Source organism: Drosophila kikkawai, chromosome 4 (genome assembly GCF_030179895.1).
Source record: "Drosophila kikkawai strain 14028-0561.14 chromosome 4, DkikHiC1v2, whole genome shotgun sequence".
NCBI classification, from domain to species: Eukaryota; Metazoa; Arthropoda; class Insecta; order Diptera; family Drosophilidae; genus Drosophila; species Drosophila kikkawai.
In genome coordinates, this window is record NC_091732.1 from 225,059 (window position 1) to 252,970 (window position 27,912).

At 33.8% G+C, this 27,912-nt stretch overlaps 3 protein-coding genes and 1 long non-coding RNA gene across 10 annotated transcripts in view; 3 read left to right on the plus strand and 1 right to left on the minus strand.

The window, feature by feature from the left end:
- Positions 1-409: 409 nt before the first annotated feature.
- Positions 410-1,040, plus strand: LOC108072472 (uncharacterized). The gene is made up of 2 exons (XR_001770621.3): positions 410-703; positions 763-1,040. It is a non-coding gene; the product is annotated as an uncharacterized lncRNA (long non-coding RNA).
- Positions 1,041-3,032: 1,992 nt separating this feature from the next.
- Positions 3,033-26,984, plus strand: LOC108072471 (RNA-binding protein MEX3B). Of its 6 annotated transcripts, XM_070287622.1 has the most exons (4): positions 3,289-3,495; positions 4,000-4,608; positions 5,930-6,261; positions 26,748-26,984. In XM_070287622.1, the coding sequence occupies exons 2-4, from the start codon at positions 4,203-4,205 to the stop codon at positions 26,814-26,816; spliced, it is 807 nt and encodes a 268-aa protein (XP_070143723.1). In that variant the 5' UTR covers positions 3,289-3,495; positions 4,000-4,202; the 3' UTR covers positions 26,817-26,984. The 6 variants fall into 6 exon arrangements, with proteins under 6 accessions (XP_017019120.1, XP_017019123.1, XP_017019121.1 ...); XM_017163631.3 differs by lacking the exons at positions 3,289-3,495; positions 26,748-26,984 and adding an exon at positions 3,033-3,080 and having other exon boundaries at positions 5,930-7,891; XM_017163634.3 differs by lacking the exons at positions 3,289-3,495; positions 26,748-26,984 and adding an exon at positions 3,052-3,065 and having other exon boundaries at positions 5,930-7,891.
- Positions 7,017-27,912, plus strand: part of Syt7 (Synaptotagmin 7) — a 35,371-nt gene continuing 14,475 nt past the window's right edge. For both annotated transcript variants that reach the window (XM_041776689.2, XM_070287624.1), the window contains exon 1: positions 7,017-7,131. The gene's annotated coding sequence lies outside the window, so the exon portion shown is untranslated. The remainder of the gene's footprint in view (positions 7,132-27,912) is intronic.
- On the minus strand, positions 20,194-26,226 carry Rad23 (UV excision repair protein Rad23). Its single transcript, XM_017163639.3, has 5 exons — positions 26,045-26,226; positions 25,249-25,903; positions 20,822-20,916; positions 20,453-20,767; positions 20,194-20,395 (listed from the first exon to the last, which is right to left on the minus strand). The coding sequence occupies exons 1-5, from the start codon at positions 26,108-26,110 to the stop codon at positions 20,285-20,287; spliced, it is 1,242 nt and encodes a 413-aa protein (XP_017019128.1). The 5' UTR covers positions 26,111-26,226; the 3' UTR covers positions 20,194-20,284.

Here is a 27,912-nt window from a genome sequence, read left to right on the forward strand (position 1 = left end):
ATTGGGTCCATTTGAGAAAATTCGCGGTCCATTTGAGAAAATTCGGAACGGCAAAACCTTATAGACCGTTTGTTCAACGGACGGTAGATGCGCTTTGACGGTGTGTGGGAAGACCCTATTAAGTCCCGTATTATGAGCTTCCCCTTGACCTCACTATTCAATGTCACTTTCTCTTCGCGGGCAGAATGGTTTTCGGTCCTATAAATATTTTTTATTCCTTCAACTCTCCCTCCATTAGGGGTATACGAATAAATCAAATGAATTCTTTTTACAGCACGATATCAGCTGTTTACTATCTTGATCTGGCAACGCCATTCAAATTGAACAGCCATTATTTTCGTCGTCAGAGTACCGGCAAAATCGACGAGGCACAAATTTCTTCTTCTTCTTTTTTTCACACATTTTTTTTATATGGAGTTTGGACGGATTTTCGTCGTCACAGTACTAAGCTTAATATATTTTAGGCATTTTATCTATCACTCGCCATTCAAACGGAAAAATGCTACGAAGTATTTAAGTGTGAAGATGGCATCTGTTTTCAAAAAGCTAAGAAAAAACTAACTCCCGTGGTAAAATAGCTAAATTGGCAACGCTAAATACACACGTGTAAAACGTAAAGAAATTTAATCACATTAATCATGCTCAAACAAAATATATTCTCTTTTGTCGTGACATTCACTGTTGTCACTTAGCATCATATTTGGTAAGCACGATTAAACTATATCTTCATCATCTTGTCTCATCTTCGTGTTTTTTTTATAGATATGTTGGGTGCCGGTCGCAGGAATAATTCCGGCCATAATTGCTTGGAGGTGATGAGCAATGGAAATGTCCGAAGAAATATCTAGAATAAGCTTTAATGATTAATTGTTTTTTCGTTATATGTATTATATATGTTTATTGTTTTTCTTTATATGTATTATGTAAATATGTATGTAAATATGAAGTGTAAAAAATACACTGCCGCTCACTTGAATAGCCCACCCAAAACATTCATATTAAAACCCCAAAAACTCACAAATTAAAAATTTCAAAAAATAGTCTTGGGTATTTATTGAACTATGTTTATATATGTAATAAAAATAATACAAATGAATACTGGTTGTCCAACAAGAATAACAAAAAAGAAAAATAATTTCAAAACGTAACAAAATTTTAACTGAAAATTTGTTCATATATCTCTGCTTCTTCATCGCAGAGATCGAAGCCTCCCTGGGTGTTTAATCTTGCTCATCAGCTCCCGAAAATTACATTGAGAACCATTTAGGTACGGCGGTATGGTCCTTAGGCTCTTGACGAGCTGCGGCGGTATGGTCATCAGGCTCTTGACGAGCTGCGGCGGTATGGTCCTCAGGCTCTTGACGAGCTGCGGCGGTATGGTCCTCAGGCTCTTGACGAGCTGCGGCGGTATGGTTCTCATGGAAATAAATTATGGAAACAAGAATGGCCGTAATTATCATCGCGACCAGAATCCAATATATCTATAAAACAAGGAAGCTAACTTCGGCACCCCGAAGTCTGTATACCCTTGCAGATTGGTTTTGATGTTTATATTATGCTGAAAACACTCACAAAACAGAGTTTCATTACATTTTACCTATACTTATTATGTTCACAGTTTGACAGTTACAGTTTTACACTCCCAGCTTTATATATTTTATACATTTACCGATCGCTTCTATGGCAGCTATAAGATATAGTTGTCCGATTTTTATGAAATTTTTACCAAAATTCTTATATCTCAGAGTAAATAAAAATGCGTTGAAAAACAACGAAGCTATAATTTTATTTCTATTAATTTCCCGATCGTTCTTATGGCAGCTATATCATTCGTCCGATTTTTATAAAATTAAAACCAAAATTCTGAAATAATATAAAATGGCCATATCTAACAAGTTATGAAAAAATGTTTAAAAACAGCAAAGTTATAATTTTTTTTCTAAAAATGTATCGAACATCTGTTATGGCAGCTATATGATAAAGTCGTCCGATCCGGCCCGTTCCGGCATATATAGCAGTGAGAGTATATATAAGACTATATGAAAAGTTTCATTCAGATAGCTTTAAAACTGACTAGTTTGCGTAGAAACAGACAGACAGACAGACGGACAAACGGACATGGCTAGATCGACTTTTGTATAAGGTTGTCAAAAAAGTCTTACGATATTTTTATAGAATTTTCAATTGTTTTCCATCCAGTCACCATCCGCTTCGCATGCATCCATACGGTCAAAAATATTTTTATTGCGTCAAGTCGTGTGGCACCCATACATCGAGCTTCTTTTTGAATCCAAGCATCTTCAAATGGTTTTTAACGGTTTGATGACTCATGCCCAGCTCTTGGCCGATGCTACGGCTGCTACAATGCCGGTCTCTTTCGATCAATTCAGCGATTTTATCGCAATTTTCGACGACAGGCCTTCCGGAGCGTGGCGCTTCTTCGAATACCTCTGCACCAGAACGAAAACGTTGAAACTATCTTTATTGGCAGCATGAAATGCACTTTTGCCATTACCGTAGTAGTACTGTAAAATATGACTATTTTCTCTTTATTTTGCTTCATGTTTGCGGCGCTATAACTTACGAACGACTAAAAACAAACAACCATAAATAAAACTAATGTTAGCGCGTGGAAAGAGCTTTCCAAAAAGGTCTAGTGTAAACCGATGCGACGAATAAAACTAGAACTACGCGCTTGCAAAGACACCTAGCGAAAATAGCGCAAGACTTTTTTGACAACCTTATATATGAATTTAATCTCTTAATATCTTTTGTATCCACTTACTTTTTCCCTCGTTATCCATTTTTAAGTAACCACCGGAACACCGAAACCACCAAAATTCGAATATTTCTGTCGAAAAAAAAGAGAAAATAAGTAAATATTAAATTTTCCGTATCCAATCGAAGTAGTAATACATCGCGTGATAGTCTGAAAAATATCGAAGACGGGAACCGGCGGCACACTATCGATACTATCGGAAGTTCCATCGATTTTTTTGCAGCTCTACAGGATTATTATTTATTATTTTCCCGCTCTAGTTGTTTGATAGCCGGCAATGTTAAATGTAATGGAATTTCTGGTGCGCATTAAACAAATGATTTAAACATACATTCGCTTATATATAAATATATTGACTTGGCTACTGTTGATATACATTAAATTGTTTATGTTTTAAACTCAATGTCACTGAATGAGTATAACAAAAGGCGTGGACTGTGGATCTTAAAGAATGTGTACCTGGCGCTATCCCGAAGTTTTCCTGGTGTACATACAATACATACATACGTAAATTTTGGTTAACCACTAAAAAAAAAAACATGTTTATTGACGGAGTTTTATTACTTGCGTGAAAACCAAATAAAAGTTATAAAGTGAATGTCTTAATTCGAATAAACATTTATGTTTGGGTGTATATGATTGATATGTATACATTTGATTCAGGAAGGGGCAGCGGCAAAAAATAAGTTACAAGGGGTGACTGACATACAAAATTTGTAAGTTTAGGGGTTGGTTATGATGAGCGCGGTGTATTCCAGTACGGTTCGCGTGAATGGTAGTGACGTATCTATAAAAGTACATAAATGTCAAAATTTTGGATAGCGGAAAGTTATTATTTGCCCAAAGTGTTCATCATGACCCGAATGCAAACTGTCCTCTCTTATTGTCCGGTGGAGAGGTTCGTCAGTGCCAAAACACACACACACATGTATGTACACACATATGTATGTACATACATAATACCGTGCAGTACCACAGTTCATCAGTATTTCATCAACAATTCATCGATGAAATGCTGTTGATGACAGCCTATGACATGCCCATGTTAAATTCATCAATAGTTTGTATGGCGATTCATCGATGAATCATCAACAAAACGTCGGCTATTGATGAAACGTTGACGAAATGTACATATACCATATATACGTATAGCTCTTTAATAAACATTTGTATGTACAACAAAAACTTACTTTACTAATTTTTCCGTTTATTTATCGCAGAAAATCAATGAAGGAACCCAAAACATAATTAGGATTTTTACTGAAAAATGTGGCTGAATACACTAACGTCTAACCAAAATAAGGTGGATTGAACTTAGCATCTATTCTTATTTCATCACTTTCGAATAACAGGATCTGGAACATTAAAAACGAGAAGTAGAGTCTAAGTCGTTTTAAAGGTTTTGAACGATATTAATATAAAAATGAATCCTGTACATCAACTTATGGCTGAACAACAGCCAAAAGTTCATCATACATCATCTATTGTGCCAATATCCTTATCAGAGGATCCACGAACATTGCAATTGGCATTGGAATTATCATTGGTGGGCTTAAATGACAATCAGGCATGCTATGTCCAACAGCAGTCTGTTCAACCTTTGGCTTCTGTACAAAGTGACTACGAAATGGCCAATATAAATTCGAAAACGGATAATAGTAATATGGCTTTAACATCGTCATCTAGCAGCTGCTTTTTATTGCCCACAGTAACGGGAACCGGTACCGGTATGGTACCTCTAGAAGATCGTTCCAAGAAATCACAAAACATGACTGAATGTGTTCCAGTGCCCAGTTCAGAGCATGTGGCCGAAATAGTCGGTAGGCAAGGTAAGTAATCTCTGATAATTTTTAAATTATTTAAGAATGTATTTCCCTACACCCTTTATCGACAGATTGTACTCACTGCTCGACAAAAAAAAAAAGCGTTGAGAGCAATAAAATCGATATGTATTATAAACGATTTGTTTTGTTCTAAAGTATCTTAATAATATAACAAGAAAGGAGGCTAACTTCGGAACGCTATAGTTTGTATACCCTTGCAGATATTATTTTATTACATTTTACATATACTTATTATGTTTACAGTTTGACAGTTACAGTTGTGCATTCCCAGCTTTACATTTTCTCTACGTCTACCGATCTTTTATATGGCAGCTATATGATAAAGTTGTCAGATTGTCATGAAATTAAAACCGAAAATCTGAAATAATATAAAATGGCCACACCTCAATAATAATGCAAAAATGGTGAAAAAACGGCTGGGTTATAATTTTTTTTCTAAAAATTTGTCGAATATTTTTATGGCAGCTATATGATATAGTCGTTCGATCCGACCCTTTCCGACATATATAGCAGTGAGAGCATATAGAAGACTATATGCATAGTTTCATTCAGATAGCTTTAAAACTGAGGGACTAGTTTGCGAAAAACCGGACAGACGGACATGGCTAGATCGACTCTGCTGTTGATGCTGATCAAGAATATATATACTTTATAGGGTTGGAAAGGTCTCCTTCACTGCGTTGCAAACTTCTGACTGAAATTATAATACCCTGCAAGGGTATAAATATGTAATACACAGTGTGTACAAATATATTAACGAACAGACCAGCAAATAAAATACAGGCAAATACACGGACAAATCAAATCAACTCCGATGTCGATGTTGATTAATGAAAATCGGAGGACTTTATCATATATGAAGCTACCATAGAAATGATCAGTGGATGTACAGAAAAATACAAAGTAGCGAGTGTAAAACTGTATCTGTCAAACTATAAATATAAGTATAGGTAAAATGTAATGAAACTTGTTTTGTGTGGGTTTTCAGCATTTACATTTTTTAATGTTTATTATATTAGATATTTCAAATCTAAAATATAGTTTTTTTATAGTCGATTAAACTTTTTTTTATCAAAACAAAATTATTATTTCCTGTCTAAAAAACAGCTTTTAAATATTTCCTTTTAATGTTTTTCTCTTAATTTGACCAGAGTGGATCGATTCTTTATGATCCAATTGCAAACTGCAAGGGTATACAAACTTCGGCGTGCCGAAGCTAACTTTCTTTTTTGTTTTGTCTTAAACTAACTAAACGACTGCTTTACTGACAAGAGAAATACTTAAATGCCGAATTCCTATTCCTTAGGTTGCAAAATAAAGGCGTTAAGGGCTAAAACTAACACATATATTAAGACGCCAGTTCGCGGCGAGGAACCAGTATTCGTAGTGACCGGTCGCAAGGAGGACGTAAGTAAGGCGAAGCGTGAAATACTCTCAGCTGCTGATCATTTCAGCTTAATACGCGCATCAAGGAAGCCTTTGACAACAGATGCCCATACAAGCAGCGGAGGCGGCGGAGTTGCAGTTGGCGGATGTGTGAATGGGTCCGGTTCCGGTTCCTCTTCCAGTTCCGGTATCGGTGCTGTACCTCGCCTCCAATCCGGTCCACCGTGCTTGCCCGGCCAGATAACGATACAGGTACGTGTACCTTACAGAGTAGTGGGTCTTGTTGTTGGCCCCAAAGGTGCCACAATAAAGCACATTCAACAAGAGACTCAGACTTACATAGTGACACCATCACGGGAAAAGGAACCGATCTTCGAAGTAACCGGCTTGCCAGATAATGTCAATTCGGCGCGAAAGCAGATCGAAGCACACATTGCCCTCCGGACTGGTGTCGGATTAGGAACGGGAACCGGATCTAGTTCATATCCAGTGTTGGGTAGTGAATCGTCATCGGCCGCGGAATCGAATAGTTTTATCAATTCGAATACTATGAACTCATTAACACAAATATTAAACGATGATTTAAATACCGAACTATTAACATCCATATACAAGAACGTACATCAGGATTATGCACACAATTCAATTCATCAAATGAAGCCAATAATTCAAAACTATCAACTCAACGATTGCTACAAGAAACAAGAGGATATTTCGGATACTGAACTAATGTCGCCTACACTAACGGCTTCGGGAATTTCAGCTGGGAAACATAATCAGCTAATGGGAAATGAAACAAAGGCTGAAAACTGTGTATTTCGGAATACAAGTAAAGCCTTGCCTACTTCAATATTAGCTACATCCACATCAAATCATGCAAACCCCAATACGAACAACATACTAACCAGGTCGTGTTCGTCAGCATCATCGACAACTTCTACAAAAAGTACTAATAACAGTACAAATGCCAATACGCCACCAGAGATTTTAAATATATGGAAAAATCTAAATGATTCTATTGATGTGGATGAGGGAATCGGAGACTCGCCAAGCATTTGGAGTCAGTCGGCGAATATCGTATTATCCACAGATCATCATCACCAGTGTTCACCCGCAAACTCTGTAAGTCCCACAGATTCACTCTTAGAGCAGCAAACAATTGTACATCATACATTAAGGGAACCGAACCAGCAGCAAAAAACACAAGCCCAGGCACAAGCTCAAGCACAAGCACAGGTTGCCATTCAACCAGTGCAATCGGGCAGCACCGACAAGTTTGTAATACATCGCGAGTGCTGTGTGTGCAATGAGAATCAAGTGACTACTGCTTTAGTGCCCTGCGGTCACAATATGTTCTGCATGGAATGTGCTAATCAAATTTGTGCTTCCTTGGAAGCAGTCTGCCCCATTTGTAATTCAATAGTTTATCATGCAATGCGTATATTGGGCTAACTTTTCAATTCAAAGAAATTAAATATAGATATGTAGGTGTTATCAAGAGCTACAGGAATGGAAAATGATATTTTTAACTTGAGAGCTGTGGAAACATCGATATCTAGAGGCAGAGTAATATCGATGCGAACATCGGTATATTGATGTTTTTAAAAATTTTTGTAAACGATAATCATTAGATGCTTAGATCATTTTGTTTAATAAAGTTAAAATTTCGGTTTATCTTTATATGAAACATAAATTTTGTATATATTTGTTTTTAACTTAAAATTTGCTACGAAAATACGTAGACATTGTTTACAGTTTATTTTAATGCGAAATAAAATTGTTTCTAATTTTTTGGAAACATCGATGTTTTATCGATAGTATCGATAGTACGCCCAATGTTTTTACAGTTCTAAAAATAATCCATTAACCGGCTTTGATGCGAATATATAACATACTGTTGAAATTGCTTTTTGAAATTTCTCTAAAAGGTTAGGTTAGGCTAGGTTAACCTATATATAAATATTTTTTTATTTTTCTTCGTTTTATGTGTTAGGATTTTTTTTTTTTTTTTTTTGCAAAAGTTGCATATATGCACACATATTTAATGGTGTTTCAAATTTGAAGTATATTAATTACTTTCCATTATCTATTGATAATGGAAGCAATAGTATTCTACGTTAGTGCCAACAGAAAATGATGTAACAGACAGAAGGGGGCATTTCAGCCACTACAAATCATGAAACGCCGTTACTAAGGTGTAATATTAATCTTTAGTTTCTGCTCGTTTTATTTTTTCTTTTAAGTAAAAGCGGTTAATAAACATGTGAGTTATAAGACGATAAAGTTTCTGCGTATGTTGAATTTCTTCAACTTCTACCAATACGTGTTGCTCAGACATGAATAATCCTTGGTCAGTATATTAAGAGGTTACACCACTCTAAATATTTGTTTTTTTGATTAGAATTTTGGTTTTTTATTTTTCTAAAAATGTTTTAAGCGTAAAATTTCCCAATTCAGACTGCTTTTAAAGTTTTATTAGTTTAAGGGCTTCTCCTACAGTGTTTCTTTTTTAAGCATTGTACTAAGATAAGAAAAACCCGCTGTAAAAATTCTTCTACCAGCAAAACTCCATATGAAAAAACGCAGCGAAGAGAGAAATAAGAATAACTTTCTCATCGCTAGTTTTCTCGGGTACTGACATACGATACATGTTGCGAGCGAAAAATGTAGTGATCAAACTATATAAATGTTGCGAGCAACATAACTAAACAGCTGTGATTTTGTTCCCGCGAAGAAAAAGTGGCTTTGATAAATGCAGTCTTTAATATGGTATTTGACCAACAAAGGGCATTTTAATTCACTTCAATTCGGTGTCACATTTTTCATACAGTTTCTTTAATTTCTTTGGTCTGACTGGTTCCCGAGCAAAATGTATAGCAATTACGCATTTTTATTTTTAATTTGAATTTTGAGCACATCTTAAGTTAATTTATATTAAATGAAAAATTTGTTAACAAGTTTACTAGGCAATTTTCAATTTACAAAATAACTTTTTTGTTTTTGCAAGAACATATGTATGTATCAGAAATCGGCACCGGTGCCTGATGGAAGCACCACAAGTATACTTGCTTAAAATGCAGTGCAGATGTTACCAACAATACAGAATATGCTTTTGCGATATTTTACCACCACAATGTTTGTGAGTGGGGCACAGAAAACGTACAAAAATATTCGGTGCAAAAGGCTTACTCAAAAATGTACTCTGTTGCTTTTATGCGCAACATTCTCAATTTAAAAGTTTTGTGAGGAACGTTTGGGATTTTTAAAAAAAGTGAAACTCGTGTTCCCACACTCCGTCAAAGCGCATTCACCATCCGAACAGCTGATCGATCAGCTTTGGCTCATGAAAACGTAAACAAAGACTGTCGAATTGGCAGTTGCAAATTTGAAATGGAGCATTTACCAACTATTTTGGCTGTTGTACATTATATAAAATAGTAACAATTGGGGACATATTGGGGCAAGAATATACAGAAAAAACGCCAACAACTATTACGGGCATGCTTGTAGCTTTGGCGCCACATTTTAAATTCCATATCTCATTTGCTCCTCGCCAAGTGTGTAAACACTTTCGTAGTGATGGTCAAATTTTCAGAGTTGCACCGTAAAACTATCGCCTAACTATCGCCAAACAAACCGTTGTTAGATTTTAATGTGTTCTAATGGCGGTCCATTTGGGAAAATTCGGAACGGCAAAACCTTATGGACCGTTTGTTCAACGGACGGTGAATGCGCTTTGACGGTGTGTGGGAAAACCCTATAAGGCACGAGCTTACAAAATATATTTTGTGTATGTGGTGTACTTGTAGTTGGGGTGTACTAATGCAGATCTCTGGTATGTACATATTTTCGATTTTTTGTTAGGCTCTAGCATTATATTTGGTCGTGTTCTTATATCCTATCTTGCGATTTGACATGGACTTAAAAAAAAGCTCAAAATCTTTACATCAAAATAAAAAAAAAAAAAATTAAAAATTTTATGCCCAATGGTTTTCAAATGTTTACAATTTTTACAATTTTGTGCCTTCTTTTTTTCTGAGAACTACACAATATATGCTTTTTAACTCGTATATATGAGTTCAGGAAAAAAAACTTTATTTAAACATTTCTTTCAAATATTAACTTTATTTCTAGTACAATTTTTAAACTGCATAATAAGGCGTTTGAATTAAAATTAAGAATAATAATATTACATGTAATAACATATAATTCTAAAAAAAAAACAAAAATTCAAAAAAAAAAAAAATTGACTGATAAATTAGCAATAATTTTAAGACACCAGCATACATAAATCAATACCTACCTATCAATACCTACACAAAATATATGTATGTATACATATACATACAAGTATATATATGAATATATATATATATAAAGCTTACGATTCATGTGAATAAAAAGACTTATACATTTATAGTCAATCATACTTAATATTTATAATACAATAATGTATAATGCATAGAATGTTAAAAAACGCTAAGTATATTGATTTCCTTAAGGTTTACGTTACAATCTGTGTTATTTATTATGTTCATTATCAATGGATTATTATTAACGAATCTAGTCAAAAAATGCAATAGAGGCTGGAAAAAACATGTATATTTTTTAATTGTATTTTATTTAAAACAATCGAATTAAGATATCGAAAAATTCAAAACCGAGTGAGAGACTAATAACTTAATCGCACAAACGATAAATATATATAAAATTGTTTCATAAATCATACATACCTAGACAAATTTTATTTAAATACAAAAATATATATAAACAAAATAAATATTTATTATACTTAAAATATATATAACTGTAGTATTACATTAGTCTTAAAACAAAGATATTCCCTAATAGGTAAAAATAGGAATTGTAAGACGTAAAAATGATGTTCTTATATACATACATATATAAAGAAATAGACAGTAAACACTACGTTTCTGCATATGTATACCTATATGAAGAATCATATTTGTAAAACAAAAAAATATCGAAGATCAAATTCAATTTTTATTTTATTTTCATTTAACTTTTCATTGAAATAAAAAATACACAATGAGTACCCATTGATTTAGCTATTTTTGAGAATAACTTATTTAAGGCTCCTTAAAAATAATTATTTCAGCATAATTTTAAGAGGTGTACTTTGATTGAAAAACATGACCAAAAGCTGCTAAAGAACCCCCAGTAATATTTATTATAAAAACTTGGACAATTTCTTTCATTTTTTTAAATTATATATTACTATATTTTTATTTATATTAAATATAATATAATATAATAAATATAATAATATTAAAATTTTTTTTTTGTAAATATTTTTCAACAATGTTGGTATACTCCTTTTTGAATCTTTAAAGGCTATAGTTAAATTTTTTTTGCGTTTTAGACCCAACCAAATTTAATTAATGTAATGTATTTCTATAGATACTTCAATTATCTTTAGGAATTTTTAAGTGTAAAAGCCCATTTACAATTACGTTATCGAAGGAAGTGAAAAACTCAGAGATATTGGTTTGACTGCGCTAAAACATACATTTCTTGAAGGGGAAATAAATTTACAATAATAAGCGGCAATTATTCGACGAATGGTTGCTATTAACAGCAAATAGAGCAACATAAGGTGACCATTGACCATTTGCATCTATCATTAAAGAGAAATGTGTTTTGCGCAAATTTAATTGATTTCACTCAAAAGCACGTCATGCATTATATGTGAGTTCCAGTAGTAATACGTTTTTTCTCACTTAAGTAAATTTAAGTAAAAATCGGAAAAATAATTATACAAGAAAGGAAGCTAACTTCGGCACGCCGAAGTTTGTATACCCTTGCAGATTGGTTTTGATGTTTATTTTATAGATTTAAATGCTGAAAACACTCACAAAACAGAGTTTCATTACATTTTACCTATACTTATTATGTTTACAGTTTGACAGTTACAGTTTTACATTCTCAGCTTTATATATTTTATACATTTACCGATCGCTTCTATGGCAGCTATAAGATATAGTTGTCCGATTTTTATGAAATTTATACCAAAATTCTAGAATAATAAAAAAAACGTATATCTCAGAGTAAATAAAAATGCGTTGAAAAACAACGAAGCTATAATTTTATTTCTATTAATTTCTCGATCGTTCCTATGGCAGCTATATCATATAGTCGTCCGATTTTCATAAAATTTTTACCAAAATTCTGGAATAATATAAAATGGCTATATCTCAAAAATGATGCAAAAATATTGAAAAACAGCCAAGTTATAATTTTTTTTCTACAAATATATCGAACATTTGTATGGCAGCTATATGATATAGTCGTCCGATCCGGCCCGTTCCGACATATATAGCAGTGAGAGCATATAGAAGACTATATGCAAAGTTTCATTCAGATAGCTTTAAAACTGAGGGACTAGTTTGCGTAGAAACAGACAGACAGACAGACGGACAGACGGACAGACAGACAGACGGACAGACGGACAGACAGACAGACGGACAGACGGACATGGCTAGATCGACTCGGCTGTTGATGCTGATCAAGAATATATATACTTTATAGGGTCGGAAACGTCTCCTTCACTGCGTTGCAAACTTCTGACTGAAATTATAATACCCTGCAAGGGTATAAATATATAGCGATGGTGAAATTAAAAGATATCCATTATAATTTTGCGGTTTTTCAACATATTTCCCTTGTTTAATATGGTTTTTATACCCTTGCAGGGTATTATAATTTCAGTCAGAAGTTTGCAACGCAGTGAAGGAGACCTTTCCGACCCTATAAAGTATATATATTCTTGATCAGTATCAACAGCCGAGTCGATCTAGCCATGTCCGTCTGTCCGTCCGTCTGTCCGTCCGTCTGTCTGTCTGTCCGTCTGTCTGTCTGTCTGTTTCTACGCAAACTAGTCCCTCAGTTTTAAAGCTATCAGGTTGAAACTTTGCATATAGTCTTCTATATACTCTCACTGCTATATATGTCGGAACGGGCCGGATCGGACGACTATATCATATAGCTGCCATACAAATGTTCAATAAATTTTTAGAAAAAAAATTATAACTTTTCTGTTTTTCAATAGTTTTGCACCATTTTTTAGATATGACCATTTTATATTATTTTTGAATTTTGGTAAAAATTTTATGAAAATCGGACGACTATATCATATAGCTGCCATAGGAACGATCCGGAAATTAATAGAAAAAAATTACAACTTCTTTGTTTTATAACGAATTTTTATCGTTTTTGAGATATGGTCATCTTGTATTAATTTCTAATTTCGTATTTAATTTAATGAAAATCAAATGACTATATCCTATAGCTGCCATAGGAACTATCTGAAAAATTTTAGAAAAAAAATTATAACTTTTTTTTTCAACGAATATTTATTTTCTTTTGTAGCCATTTTGTATTATTTCAAAATGTAATATTTAGTTTTATGAAAATCGGACGACTATATATTATAGCTGCCATAGGAACGATCGAAGAATTACAAGAAAAAAGTCTAACTTCGACAATTATCAACATATTTTCACATTCTTCGAGTATGGCATTTTTACGATTCTAAAATTTTAATATTGATATTATGAAAATTCCACAACTATATTTTATAACTTTCAAAGGAAATTGGGAATTTAAATTATATTATACTTATTTGCGCTTTGCGTTTTGATTTTTTTTAATCTTCAAATGTTAGTTACATGCAAATAATTATGTTCTTTATTAAACTTGACTGCATAACTTTATTTTTTAAAGGGCGTATTAAAATTTTGAATATAAATTAATACTTTTTTAGTATTTCATATATGGGCTTCACATTTTTATACCCTTGCAGGGTATTATAATTTCAGTCAGAAGTTTGCAACGCAGTGAAGGAGACGTTTCCGACCCTATAAAGTATATATATTCTTGATCAGCATCAACAGCCGAGTCGATCTAGCCATGCCCGTCTGTCCGTCTGTCCGTCCGTCTGTCCGTCCGTCCGTCCGTCTGTCCGTTTCTACGCAAACTAGTCCCTCAGTTTTAAAGCTATCTGAATGAAACTTTGCATAGAGTCTTCTATATACTCTCACTGCTATATATGTCGGAACGGGCCGGATCGGACGACTATACATATAGCTGCCATACAAATGTTTGATACATTTTTAGAAAAAATATTATAACTTGGCTGTTTTTTAAGATTTTTGCATAATTTTTAAGATATGGCCATTTTATATTATTTCAGAATTTTGGTAAAAATTTTATGAAAATCGGACGCCTATATCTTATAGCTGCCATAGGAACGATCGAAAAATGAATAGGAAAAAAATTTTAACTTCGTTGTTTTTCAACGTATTTTCATCTACTTTGAGATATGAGCTTTTGATATTATTTCAGAATTTTGGTAAAAATTTTTTGAAAATCGGACAACTATATCATATAGCTGCCATATAAACGATCGGTAAATGTGGAGAAAATGTAAAGCTGGGAATGTAAAACTGTAACTGTCAAACTGTAAACATAATAAGTATAGGTAAAATGTAATGAAACTCTGTTTTGTGAGTGTTTTCAGCATTTAAATTTATAATATAAACATCAAAACCAATCTGCAAGGGTATACAAACTTCGGTGTGTCGAAGTTAGCTTCCTTTCTTGTTTTTTTTATCAGTTCGGAAGTTTTTATATAATCTTTATGGAAATTGGCCAAAATATGATTATGGACGGCCGTCCCTCATTGACGTTGAGCACTAAGAGTGTGCGTAAGGTAACTTATTTACACACACGAAAAATTGAATATCGAGTTGATAAACATTCCTTCTACATATAATTTTTATACCCTTGCAGGGTATTATAATTTCAGTCAGAAGTTTGCAACGCAGTGAAGGAGACCTTTTCGACCCTATAAAGTATATATATTCTTGATCAGCATCAACAGCCGAGTCGATCTAGCCATGTCCGTCTGTCCGTTTCTACGCAAACTAGTCCCTCAGTTTTAAAGCTATCTGAATGAAACTTTGCATATAGTCTTCTATATGCTCTCACTGCTATATATGTCGGAACGGGCCGGATCGGACGACTATATCATATAGCTGCCATACAAATGTTCGATATATTTTTAGAAAAAAAATTATAACTTTGCTGTTTTTCAACATTTTTGCACCATTTTTTATTTATGACCATTTTATATTATTTCTAAATTTTGGTAAAAATTTTATGAAAATCGGACGACTATATCATATAGCTGCCATAGGAACGATCGGGAAATTAATAGAAAAAAAATTATAGATTCGTTGTTTTTCAACGTATTTTCATCTACTCCGGGATATAAGCTTATTTTATTATTCTAGAATTTTGGTATAAATTTCATAAAAATCGGACAACTATATCATATAGCTGCCATATAAAAGATCGGTAGATGTAGGGAAAATGTAAAGCTGGAAATGCAAAACTGTGACTGTCAAACTGTAAACATAATAAGTATAGTTAAAATGTAATGAAATAATATCCGCAAGGGTATACAAACTTCGGCGTGCCGAAGTTAGCTTCCTTTCTTGTTTTTCCCTTAACTTTTAAACGACTAAATCTACAGAAACGTACTGTACGTAGTTAAAAGTGTAATTAAATGATATATTAAAAGATATTTGAATATCAGCTTGCGAGTGCCCTAACAAATAGATCGCATTAACAATTAAAAGGAAAGCTTCAAGAAGAGGTTATTCGGTTGAGGGAAAATGGTGAAAATACAATTTTTATAAACTAAAATTTTTGTTGTTTTTGTTTGTCTGAATAAAATTGATGTTTCCGATGCCTAAACTATTTAATTTTCTCATAACTTCGAAACTTGAAAATCTGCTGACAACTGCTATGCTATAATTGCAAAATATACAGCCTTGAAACTAAAGACTTACCAGAGTGCCGAATTAGAAATCAATTAAATTGCTTTTTTTTTTATTAATTTTGCGATTTATCTAAATTATGGTATTAGAAATTTGTGTAGTTGAAGGTGCCATCATCCTTTATCTCACCTCATTAAGATAGGTTTTTTTGTTTGATAAGCCGGAAACCTAGTTATTAATTCCGATTTTAAATTTGTTTTTGTTCGATTTTTAAAATAATATTTTAGATTTTAATAGAATTGGATAACTATATCATAGAGTTGCCAAATTATCTGAGAACTTATGAAAAGCATCAGAAGTTATTTTTTCCAACACATAATTGTTTCGTGTCGCTCCTTTTGGGTTTGGTTTATACCCTGTACTCATTGGGTACAAGGGTAGTATTGCTTAGTGGTCTCTCAAATATTCCCGAACGTGTAAAGCAGCAGATCTTAAAATTATAAGAACTGGAACTATCGAAATTGGTTTTAATATCATATCTTTCGCACGCAGTTTGTTTTAACATGCTACCTTTCGCCCCCACAAATCATGTTAACCCGAAACTTAGCTGTTTGTTTCATAGTAGTATAGGTATTTATCTAGTTATATGTGCACAAAAATAATTTACCATAGACTGAAGATATATATTTACTTATCAATCTTTTTTTTTACTTTTAATAGATTTTATAAATGTTTTTCTCTTTATATAAATCGTTTATACAGCTTAGCATGGAGTTTTGACCATCTTAATGTGGTGCTATCCAATTCCATTTTTAATATTTCAGGGATCTTTAATTGTTCTTTATCCAACAAACTGAAAATCGAATCCCATAGTATGTTGTAACTTCTACAACCTTATTTCCATATGTATCTATTTTTCTGAGATATATTTCAAGTATACTTGACTAAATTCCGTTTAAGTTTGTAAATTTTGTTGGCAATAAAATATAGCTAAATGTATACCAACATTGTTGAAACCTAAATGTTCTTAAATTTTTAGTAAAAGAGGAGATTAGAAATATTTTTTTATTTGTTTTGCAATAGCTGTACATTTTCTTTTTTATATACATGGCAATATCATTACATTCAGTATAATAAACTGATGGTGAGTTTCAAGCAGCCATACTTCTTATTTAACAACAGATTCCTTCAAATCTAAAAAATGTTGGATATAACATATGTATATAATAAGAGCTTACATTTTGTTATAGAGTTTATGATCCCAAAAGATTAAACCAACAGTTTTTGTGGATTGTTTTAAAATCATATTTGTTTTTGAGAGAAAAAATATTTTTTCTAATGTTCTTATACGAATAGCAATAAATCAATTACATGTTTTTTATACCCTTGCAGGGTATTATAATTTCAGTCAGAAGTTTGCAACGCTGTGAAGGAGACCTTTCCGACCCTATAAAGTATATATATTCTTGATCAGCATCAACAGCCGAGTCGATCTAGCCATGTCCGTCTGTCCGTCTGTCCGTTCTACGCAAACTAGTCCCTCAGTTTTAAAGCTATCTCAATGAAACTTTGCATATAGTCTTCTATATACTCTCACTGTTATATATGTCGTGACGGGCCGGATCGGACGACTATATCATATAACTGCCACACAAATGTTCGATACATTTTTAGAAAAAAAATTATAACTTGGCTGTTTTTTAAGATTTTTGCACCATTTTTAAGATATGCCCATTTTATATTATACCAGCATTTTGGTAAAAATTTTATGAAAATCGGACGACTACATCTTATAGCTGCCATAGGAACGATAAGGAAATGAATAGGACAAAAATTTTTAACTTCGGTGCTTTTTAACGTATTTTCATTTACTCTAAGATATGACCTTTTTTTATTATTTTAGAATTTTGGTATACAGTTCATAAAAATCGGACAACTATATCATATAGTTGCCATAGAAGCGATCGGTAAATGTAGAGAAAATGTATAAATGAATCTCTGTTTTGTATATAAATTTATAATATAAATATCAAAACCAATCTGCAAGGGTATACAAACTGCGGCGTGCCGAAGTTAGCTTCCTTTCTTGTTTAATTTATAAAGATGTTAGAAAAAATTTTAAAATTTTGAAATATTCCGAATATTTTATTGAGCTAAAATCGAAAGAGAACTGTTTTAATTTACCTTAAGTACCACAGTAAATTACATTTCGATACTTTTTGCAAATTTTTGATTAATATATAAAAAGACAAAAAATTAATATTTATTTTTAATATTACTAGTTGAGGCATCTCTTTCCGTAAAATTAAAGTTCTAAGAGTTTACCTATTAAACCGGAGACTTGGTATGTTATATAATCAATCATATGTTAATATTAAGCCATAAATCTTGATTCAGAAACTCGATTTAAGTTGATCAACGTTTCTTAGACTTAACAAATATATGTATTTTATATTCAAATCAATTAAAGAAATCATTTTTAACGAATTATGAAATGGTTGTACAAACGTACGAAGAGAATATTTTTTTACGAGAATTTGTAAGATTTTACATAATAAAACTTCTTAAAAAATTACGACAAAAGTATTTACAACGAATATTTTACACTGAGAAAATATTTATATAAAATAAATAAATAAATAAAAATAGTAAACATATAAATTTAAAATATGCGTAAATAAATATATATATTTGAAAATATAAATTTAAATATATATATTTATAAGATAAACAAAAAGGTTTAAATATATATGACGACAATGAAAATATATATTTATTTATTTATCCAAATATCTACATTTAATAAAGTAAACAACTAGTAAAAATATCCATATTGTGTTCCAAAGAAATCTATATAATATCTTAAAATGGACATTTCATATAGTTATCGGCTTTAAAATCGGCATTACACTCCTTTTACTGATTAATATTAAAAACAAGGCCGATTTAATGCCGGAACCCTTTAAATTTATATAAGAAATATTTATATAATATATTATACTGGTTACATAATAAACTTTTCGGATATAAGTGTTACTTTCTTTATTTGTGATGTATGGTTTTTTTTTTAGAAAAAGCATTTCCTATCCATGGGTATCGATGGGCGCGGGGAACCTATCGATACGCAACATGAAGGGGGCGGACTGCCAGCTGGAGCCAGTTTAACAGATTCGATTTCCGGATAAGAATGAACCGGGAAAAATAACAGAGTGCTACCAGGCCACTCTCTAGGCCTGGCGCAACATTTTTTGTTTGTGACTGACGCTGTTTTTAAATTTGCTTGCTGGCGTTTTTATAATTGGCCGCCGAAAGATTCCTCTTCTGGCCCGGCCCATAAATGCCTGTTTGGAACGTTGGCAAAAATTTTAAAGATTAGTAAAGCACGTTTTTCAAAAACGCAGAATGAACTTAGACTAACAAAAGGTAACCGATTTTACTCCTACGCTTACGCTTCAGTCATACTTTTTATACCCTTGCAGGGTATTATAATTTCAGTCAGAAGTTTGCAACGCAGTGAAGGAGACGTTTCCGACCCTATAAAGTATATATATTCTTGATCAGCATCAACAGCCGAGTCGATCTAGCCATGTCCGTCTGTCCGTCTGTCTGTCTGTCTGTCTGTCTGTCCGTCTGTCTGTTTCTACGCAAACTAGTCCCTCAGTTTTAAAGCTATCTGAATGAAACTTTGCATATAGTCTTCTATATGCTCTCACTGCTATATATGTCGGAACGGGCCGGATCGGACGACTATATCATATAGCTGCCATACAAATGTTCGATAAATTTTTAGAAAAAAAATTATAACTTAGCTGTTTTTCAACATATGTGCACTATTTTTTACATATGACCATTTTATATTATTTCTGAATTTTGGTAAAAATTTTATGAAAATCAGACGACTATATCATATAGCTGCCATAGGAAAATTAGGAAAATTAATAGAAAAAAATTATAAATTCGTTGTTTTTCAACGTATTTTCATCTACTCTGAGATATAGTCTTATTTTATTATTTCAGAATTTTGGTATGAATTTCATCAAAATCGGACAACTATATAATATAGCTGCCATATAAACGATCGGTAGATGTAGATAAAATATAAAGCTGGGAATGCAAAACTGTAACTGTCAAACTGTAAACATAATAAGTATAGGTAAAATGTAATGAAATAATATCTGCAAGGGTATAGAAACTTCGGCGTGCCGAAGTTAGCTTCCTTTCTTGTTTGTTTTGGATTAGCCACAGCTATTTAGGATTCAGGAAGGTGAATGGAGATTTGTGTGACGAGGAGTTTCACCTTTCACACGGGTAGACTGCGTCTGAAAACCGGTTTAGACGGGGATGTTACGGAATAGACATATCCTGTGGTTAGACATTTACATTTTCAGTTTAAATAATCTTTATAATTTTATTCGTAACGATATCTCTTGTATTTTGTGTATTTTAGTTACTTTTTACATATTTTCAAAATCTTAATCATCAAAGCTAGATGAAAGCAAGAAATTAGCAGCTAGTTCTTCATCCTTTTCGCAAGCGAAGTAAGCTTGCAATACAAGTGCCTCTGGGAATCCAAGGGCTTTTAGCTAAAAGGAAAAAATTGTTAACATTTATTTATATTTAAAATTTAGTTTTTCTTATACCCTTTCTATTGCTCCCTGATCTTGGGGATTAATGCGGATGGTTGCCACTCCAGCTCCTGGTGGCTGTTGTTCAAAATCCAAGTTTTCCGTAGCATCGGTGGGATTTCGTCCAGCAGCCATGGTTCCTCTCCCTTCTTCTTCTTGCGCATCTGCAGATGCAAATATATTTGAAATCTGGGTGGGATTACGAACGCGAGAAACTGAGTCACCGGAACCCGAGTCTGTTTCTCCTTCAATTGGCTGATTTAGCATATTGAGAAACGCATCCTGATTCTCTGATATCAGTTGCAAGAGTGCTGGATTTGTCTGACCAATCTGTGAAAATATTGTGAAGATTCCTACAAACAGATCGTTATAATAAAAACTCACCTGCTGCAAAACCGCATGCAAAAGATGTGGATTCTGATAAATTAATGAGCGCATTTGAAGAAATTGTGGCTGGCTTCGCAAAAATTCAAATGGATCTATAAAAGAGTATTGTAAATAAAAAATAAATACTCATTGTCATAACAAGCTAAGGTTCATTTACATTGGGCTGCGTTTTTGGGACAGTGCAGTTTTTAAAGCCCACTTACACTAGGCTATGCAATTGCATTTTTGGATAAGGAAACGCGCTTCGAGCTTGGGTGGAAAATAGAACTGGAAATAAAATCGATTCTATAAGCGATTGATAGATTTTTTTTTAATTATGCGAGAGATCTATATGAGTAATCCGAGCCGATTTAATCGAAAAAGTTCAATACGTATGTAAACTCGTGGAAAAGTTAAACCTTTTTACATATTATACCCTTGCAGGGTATTATAATTTCAGTCAGAAGTTTGCAACGCAGTGAAGGAGACGTTTCCGACCCTATAAAGTATATAGATTCTTGATCAGCATCAACAGCCGAGTCAATCTAGCCATGTCCGTCTCTCAGTCCGTCCGTCTGTCCGTCCGTCCGTCTGTCCGTTTCTACGCAAACTAGTCCCTCAATGTTAAAGCTATCTGAATGAAACTTTGCATATAGTCTTCTATATACTCTCACTGCTATATATGTCGGAACGGGCCGGATCGGACGACTATACATATAGCTGCCATACAAATGTTTGATACATTTTTAGAAAAAATATTATAACTTGGCTGTTTTTTAAGATTTTTGCACCATTTTTTAGATATGGCCATTTTATATTATACCAGAATTTTGGTAAAAATTTTATGAAAATCGGACGACTATATCTTATAGCTGCCATAGGAACGATCGGGAAATTAATAGGAAAAAAATTATAACTTCGTTGTTTTTCAACGTATGTTCATCTACTCTGAGATATGAGCTTTTGTTATTATTTCAGAATTTTGGTATAAATGTTATGAAAATCGGACAACTATATCATATAGCTGCCATAGACGCGATCGGTAGATGTAGAGAAAATGTAAAGCTGGGAATGTATAACTGTAACTGTCAAACTGTAAACATAATAAGTATAAGTTATGAAACTCTGTTTAGTGTCTGTTTTCGGCATTATAATTTATAATATAAATATGAAAAGCAATCTGCAAGGGTATACAAACTTCGGCGTGCCGAAGTTAGCTTCCTTTCTCGTTATTTAAAATTTGTGCTCTTTCCAAAAATTTTGGTATTCGGTATTAAAGTTATTATAATTATAAAATATTTGCTCGTAGAATTTTTAAGAAAAAATCGATGTACTGAAAATTTATTTTCAGCTCTAGTATGCATGGTTTCCGGAAATATCAAAAAACCTATCCAGCTAGTTCGTTTATGGATACTTCCTTAAGTGACCTTATGGTGGTAAATGAACGCCGAACATGGGTACACACTTGGCTGAACGTTGAACCTAATATAAAATATGGGTGCTCCCTTGAATGACGAACGTCGAACCACCTCGCACATAAGGAAGTACCCCCCTTAACAAAATTTATGATTTATGATATGATATGATTAATTCGCATTCGATCTTCATCGAGTGCAGACGTGGCTACGGACGACCGCTACGCGGTGTTTGTTTAATAATTTTTTTTTTCATGGTGAAAAGGTAAATTCTAAACTCTAAACTACGTACTGATAAGTTAGGCCAAGCCCTTCAGTACGTATGACATATGGACACTAGTGCGTGAGACATGTTTTTGAGCTGCAAAGTAACAAGCTCAAAATAATAAGTGGCGATCAAAAGAATGAGCGTAGAAAGAAACGGTTGTTTTACGTATTTCTCAACTCGCGATATCGAAGCAGAAAAAACGTCTACCAAGCCCAACCCGGCTCTACTGACCGCCGATGGCAAGAAAGCGCGCTCCCGCCCTACTCACTTCAACTCCTACATCTTGGAGCCATCAATGCCAAACCCCACCACCACCGGCTTCGATGGAAGACGCAACAACAACAAGCAGGGCTGCAATTTCTGCAAACGCAGCGAAAACAACAACTAAATCAACAACTGATATTGCGAAATTGATCGCAGCACCAAATTCAATGGTAACAAAAACCGTGAGCTCCGATAAGCAACAAGAGGTTGCGGCCATACAGACTGGCATGGATCGCTACATCCAAATTAAGCGTAAGCTCAGCCCACATAACATAAAAGTTCAAATGCCCTGGTCAACAAAATTGTTGCGCACTTGAACACTTCCGGGCTGTGTCTAAATATCTGGAAGAATAAAAAAAGAACTTTTACACCTACCAACTAAAAAGCAGCCAGGGACTGCAAGTTCTGCTAAAAGGAATTGAACCAGACGTCGCCCCTTTGAGATACTAGAAGCCGTTAAAGGCAAGAATGTTAGCAAAATTATCAACAAAAACAAAAAGCCGCAACCACTTTTCAAAGTCGAACTTGAGCCAGATAATAAAAGCCTAAAGAAGAATGAAGTTCACACGATCTACAAGTTGCAGTTCCTATACAGTAGTTTGTAGCACAACAGTCAAAATAATCAATGTCCAATCTAGGTATATCCACGTGGAATGCCAACGGCGTCTCACGGCATGAACTTGAACTAACACAATTTCTAAATGTAAACCACGTCGACCACATCATCAATGGGAAAAATAAACTGGACTACATTTCCCCTGGTAGCCCCACATATTGGCCAGCAGACCCCAGAAAGATACCTGATCTAATTGACTTCGCGTATGTGAGTTCCCACATTCAGCTAGCCCCCCAGCTTAATACTGAAGCCGACGTCGACTCCTCCACCTGGGCCCGCAGCGACAAAGACAGAGCCGAAACTTTTGCCTTACATCTCCAAGGCGTTTTCTAGCCGACCCCTGCTGCAAATCCTTTTGAACTACCACAAATCCAAACTGAAACAGAATCTCCAGCATCATTTCGTCCAAACGAGATCACGAAGGTCATGAGGGAACTGAAACTGAAAAGGGATCCCGGCGATGACCTAATAACTCAAAAAATGAAAATTGAACTTCCGAATTGTGCTATTGAGGTCATCTGTAAAATTTTCAATGGGATCATAAGTCTCGGCTACTACCCAAATAAATGGAAAAAATCTATAATTATAATGATACCGAAGACCAGAAAAGCCCACACGATTCCGTCATCTTAACGACCAATAAGTTTACTATCATGCTTGTCAAAGTTATTTGAAAAATGCCTTCTAATGCACATAATTCCTTATCTGGGAGCTCACAAAATCATCCCAGCTCATTTTGGCTTCAGAGAAAAGCATAGAACTATCGAGCAAGTTAATAGAATAACATCCGATATTCGCACAGCCTTCGAGCATCGAGAATATTGCAGCGCGATATTTCACTGGGGCCACCATGGTATATTCGCAATGAAAATATCCACAGGGATCTCGGCATTTCTGCAGTTAAGAACGAAATAAAAAAAAAACGTCCTACAAGGAAAAACTCTCTGCCCATCCAAATCCTCTAGAAAGGGACTTGATACGGCTTTCCAGCAGAAGCCGTCTACTACGTAACGACCTTCCAACCCAGCCATACTTAGTCAGGGCTATTTACTCTGTACCAGTCTTTATGACTGCTAGTTAGTTAGTATTGTACGATTTGATACACTTATTGTTAGCCACCCCTTCGTTCTCGTTCGTGTTCCTGACATTAGTTTTTGGTTTAGCTCAGTCGGTCAGTTGATGATCAGGTAGTGTATGATATTCCAGCCGGGGTACAAGAAATGTAAGTTGCTTTTAATAGGGTTTATTCCCGAAATGATCTGATTTATAATTTAGTAACAAATTGCTCAATAATTAAAAATTTTAAGGAAGTCTTTGACGAAACAGGTAAGAACAAGAATTAATTTAGAAATGGTTGGTATTAAGAATCTAATTCTTTCACGACAAAGGCAAGAACAAAATTAATATAATAATGTATGGTATTGAGAATATAAAGTTGGTCTATTTAGAATTTAAAATGGTTGTTTTATTTACTGAAAATTAAGCATATCCACGATTAGCCCAAAATCATTACAAAAACTGATAGTAACATTTACATTGCCAAGGGTTAGTAAAAAAGATAGCGGTAGTTCTCTTGGAACTAGTATATCCCCACCTACAAACTAGTGTGCAGTACTGTAGGTCAGAAAGCTGACAAATATTTAGCACTGACTCTGTGGCTTTAACCATCATGCTAAATTAGCAACTAGTTGAATTATTTGTATTTTAAAATGTCCATTAATTTCATCCTGGTAACCATATGTTGCTTTAATATCAAATACCAACCAGTGCATTGGCCCGGTCCGCGGAACAGGTTCGTGCCGACCACTGATTTAGGCTATCGGTGTGAGAGGAAATTTGACGAACGTGCTGAACCCTGATATACATATACTATTGTTTTTACCTGAATTCGATTCCGTTGGACGTTCGCCTGTTGATGCTGCTGAAATATTGCTCTGACCCGAAACTTGAATCAAACTTGGGTTTATCGCTTCTTCGTTGACATTAAATAGGTTACCGTCCTCGGCAGGTAAACCATTTATAAGGTATTCCACGGCACGCTCTGGATTATTAAAGCTCGCAGCCATGGCACGCTCCACTTGCTCACGCGGATAACCCATTTCGACCATGGATAGAACAGTTTGGTTATATTCATCGCCCATAATTAAATTCGATTCAGCACGTGATTGCAAACTTGCATTTGCCAATTCACCAATTAAATCAGAATTGGATATTGGCCTTGGAGGAGGAACGGCAGCGGTGGTGGGAGACACTTCCCTGCGTGGTAAATCTTCAGTATGTTTAATCTCCGATTTTTCAACATTTCCCGCTGTTGCAACCTTTGAATCTTTAGGGATTTTGTTTGTGGTATCTGTTTCAGTTTGTCGAGCTGATGCATCGCGCGTTAACATCACCACTATGAACTTCTTTTCATCCACATCATACGATTTAATGGTGCGTTCATCAATCAGTATAACACCGGCATAGATCAATTTTTGCTTTTCAGCAATATACTCGGCCCCGCGCTCTTCGTATATTTTCTTTTTTAGTTCCAAAACCTTTAAACAACCGAATAACAAAGAAAATTAGCTTAAAATTATGTTTAATGCACATACATACATATACATCAAACTACATACATATGTACATATGTATTAAAAATTTGTAATAACAAGTATTTACACATGCATAAAATTTACCGTTTTATTCTGATCAAACTCAATTGTAAACGTTTGCTGTTGAAGGTTTTTTACGGTGATAATCATGATTAGTTGTCGTCCGATACCAAAATATATTGGTCAATTAATTGTACATATGTATAATATGTAGTAATTTGTAATATTCGTTCACACGTAAAAGTGACTTGTCATACAGTGTGACCACACCTTCAAATTGGAAAAATATATTTATTATAAGCCTTATAACACTTAAAGGCAACTGCATATATAACGCATACACTACGCGCGCATTTTCCTTATATTCCCAAGTGAAACCCGGTTACAATTGTCAGATTGTCGCAATCGATAACAATAGACGCAATAATGTTTAGCTAACAGCGTCCCCCTTCAAATAACCAAAAACCAACCGCAAGTTCACAACAAGAATTTAAAAGATCTTTAATTTTTATGTTGCTAAACAGAATTTATATTTGCTAAAAAGTAAAAACAACGTTAAATCGTATACGACCTATATACAACTGTTCCCATAAAATCGCTGAAAATATCGACTGAATGACTAAATCCACCGTGGCTAATTAAATCAATTAATCGGTTTTTAAGATCGATAAGGACTGATTTATCTATACGTACTTATGTACTCGTGGAAAGATATTTTACTTCACTAACTTGAACGGTTTTGATATATTTTATTTAATTATAATTTGTGCTCTTTTGTGAATTTCAGATGATCGGAAATGGCATTCCCCGGACTCCATTGGCTGACCGAGGAATTAATCCATGTAATATAGGTTAATATATAGGCGAAGAACACCAAAAAGTTGTTATTTTGTTGTTATTTATATACAATAACCTTATCTATCGGTAGAATTAAACTAACTATATAATACCTTTATTTTTAAAACGATAAAATTTCAAATCTATGATATATATAAATATATAATAAATAAAATTACGAATCAAGAGCTGGGTTCAGCAGAACATCAGTTATCAGGTGTGTTTTTGGAAACGCTTATGATATATTACGCCATCGTATAAATTATTTCCACCAATATAAAGATCCATAAAATTATGAATCAATGACCGCAAAAATAAATAATAAATAATTTTGCAATTAACTATTTATTAATAAATACTACATTTTAAAAAATAATTAAAGATTCCAATGAATTCGTCATTAAGAATTTATATTTCCAAACAAATTACGTTCTTCTCTTGATTATTTTAATTTATGTTTCAAGCATCGACACACGAACAGAGGTTGCGTACTTTTTTTACGCATGATAGATAAAATCTTGCATTATGATCAAAGATCATACGCAGAACTATTGAAAGAAATCCATCATCAGTCCATGTTGTTCTGCTAAACGCACCGTTTGATGCAAATCCATATATAAATAAAATTTCTTGCATTTTAATCGATAGGGGCGCTAGGGCCAACAGAGTTCGCTTTATACTTAGCAAGATAGATTAAAATGAAGCCTTGGAAAATCTGATAATTTGCTACGTTCAAAATGTTTACCTCATGTTAGTACTAGACTTTAAATTTGTTTCGTCGCTCTGGGTACTGTTCAATAGGGAACACTCAAAGAATAAGAATATTTATCGAAAAATATTTAATTACGTATTTGGTATTCCCTCGACGACTGAATTACTGGAAATATCGGCGATGTATCGGACAGTTAGCCGATATTTACAACTAAAAACAGCTGCTCCCATACAAACGGCTGAAAATATCAGCTAATACTGTCTTCCCACTCATCTGTGAGGAACGGTTGGGATGAAAATGAATTAGATGACGAGGAATTTGAGTTTCTCTAATGATTTTTCTCTAACAAAGAGCAGATTCCTCTAAGAGTGTGAAAAGGCAGTATAGGCTTCCCAAATCTATA

Coding starts and splice junctions, on each gene's coding strand:
- LOC108072471 (XM_017163631.3), top strand. CDS start 4,203: ATGAATCCTGTACATCAACTTATGGCTGAACAACAGCCAAAAGTTCAT. Junction 4,609..5,929: donor CGAAATAGTCGGTAGGCAAG/GTAAGTAATCTC, acceptor CCTATTCCTTAG/GTTGCAAAATAAAGGCGTTA.
- Rad23 (XM_017163639.3), bottom strand. CDS start 26,110: ATGATTATCACCGTAAAAAACCTTCAACAGCAAACGTTTACAATTGAG. Junction 20,917..25,248: donor TCCAACGGAATCGAATTCAG/GTAAAAACAATA, acceptor ACTCTTTTATAG/ATCCATTTGAATTTTTGCGA. Junction 20,768..20,821: donor TGCATGCGGTTTTGCAGCAG/GTGAGTTTTTAT, acceptor ATATTTTCACAG/ATTGGTCAGACAAATCCAGC.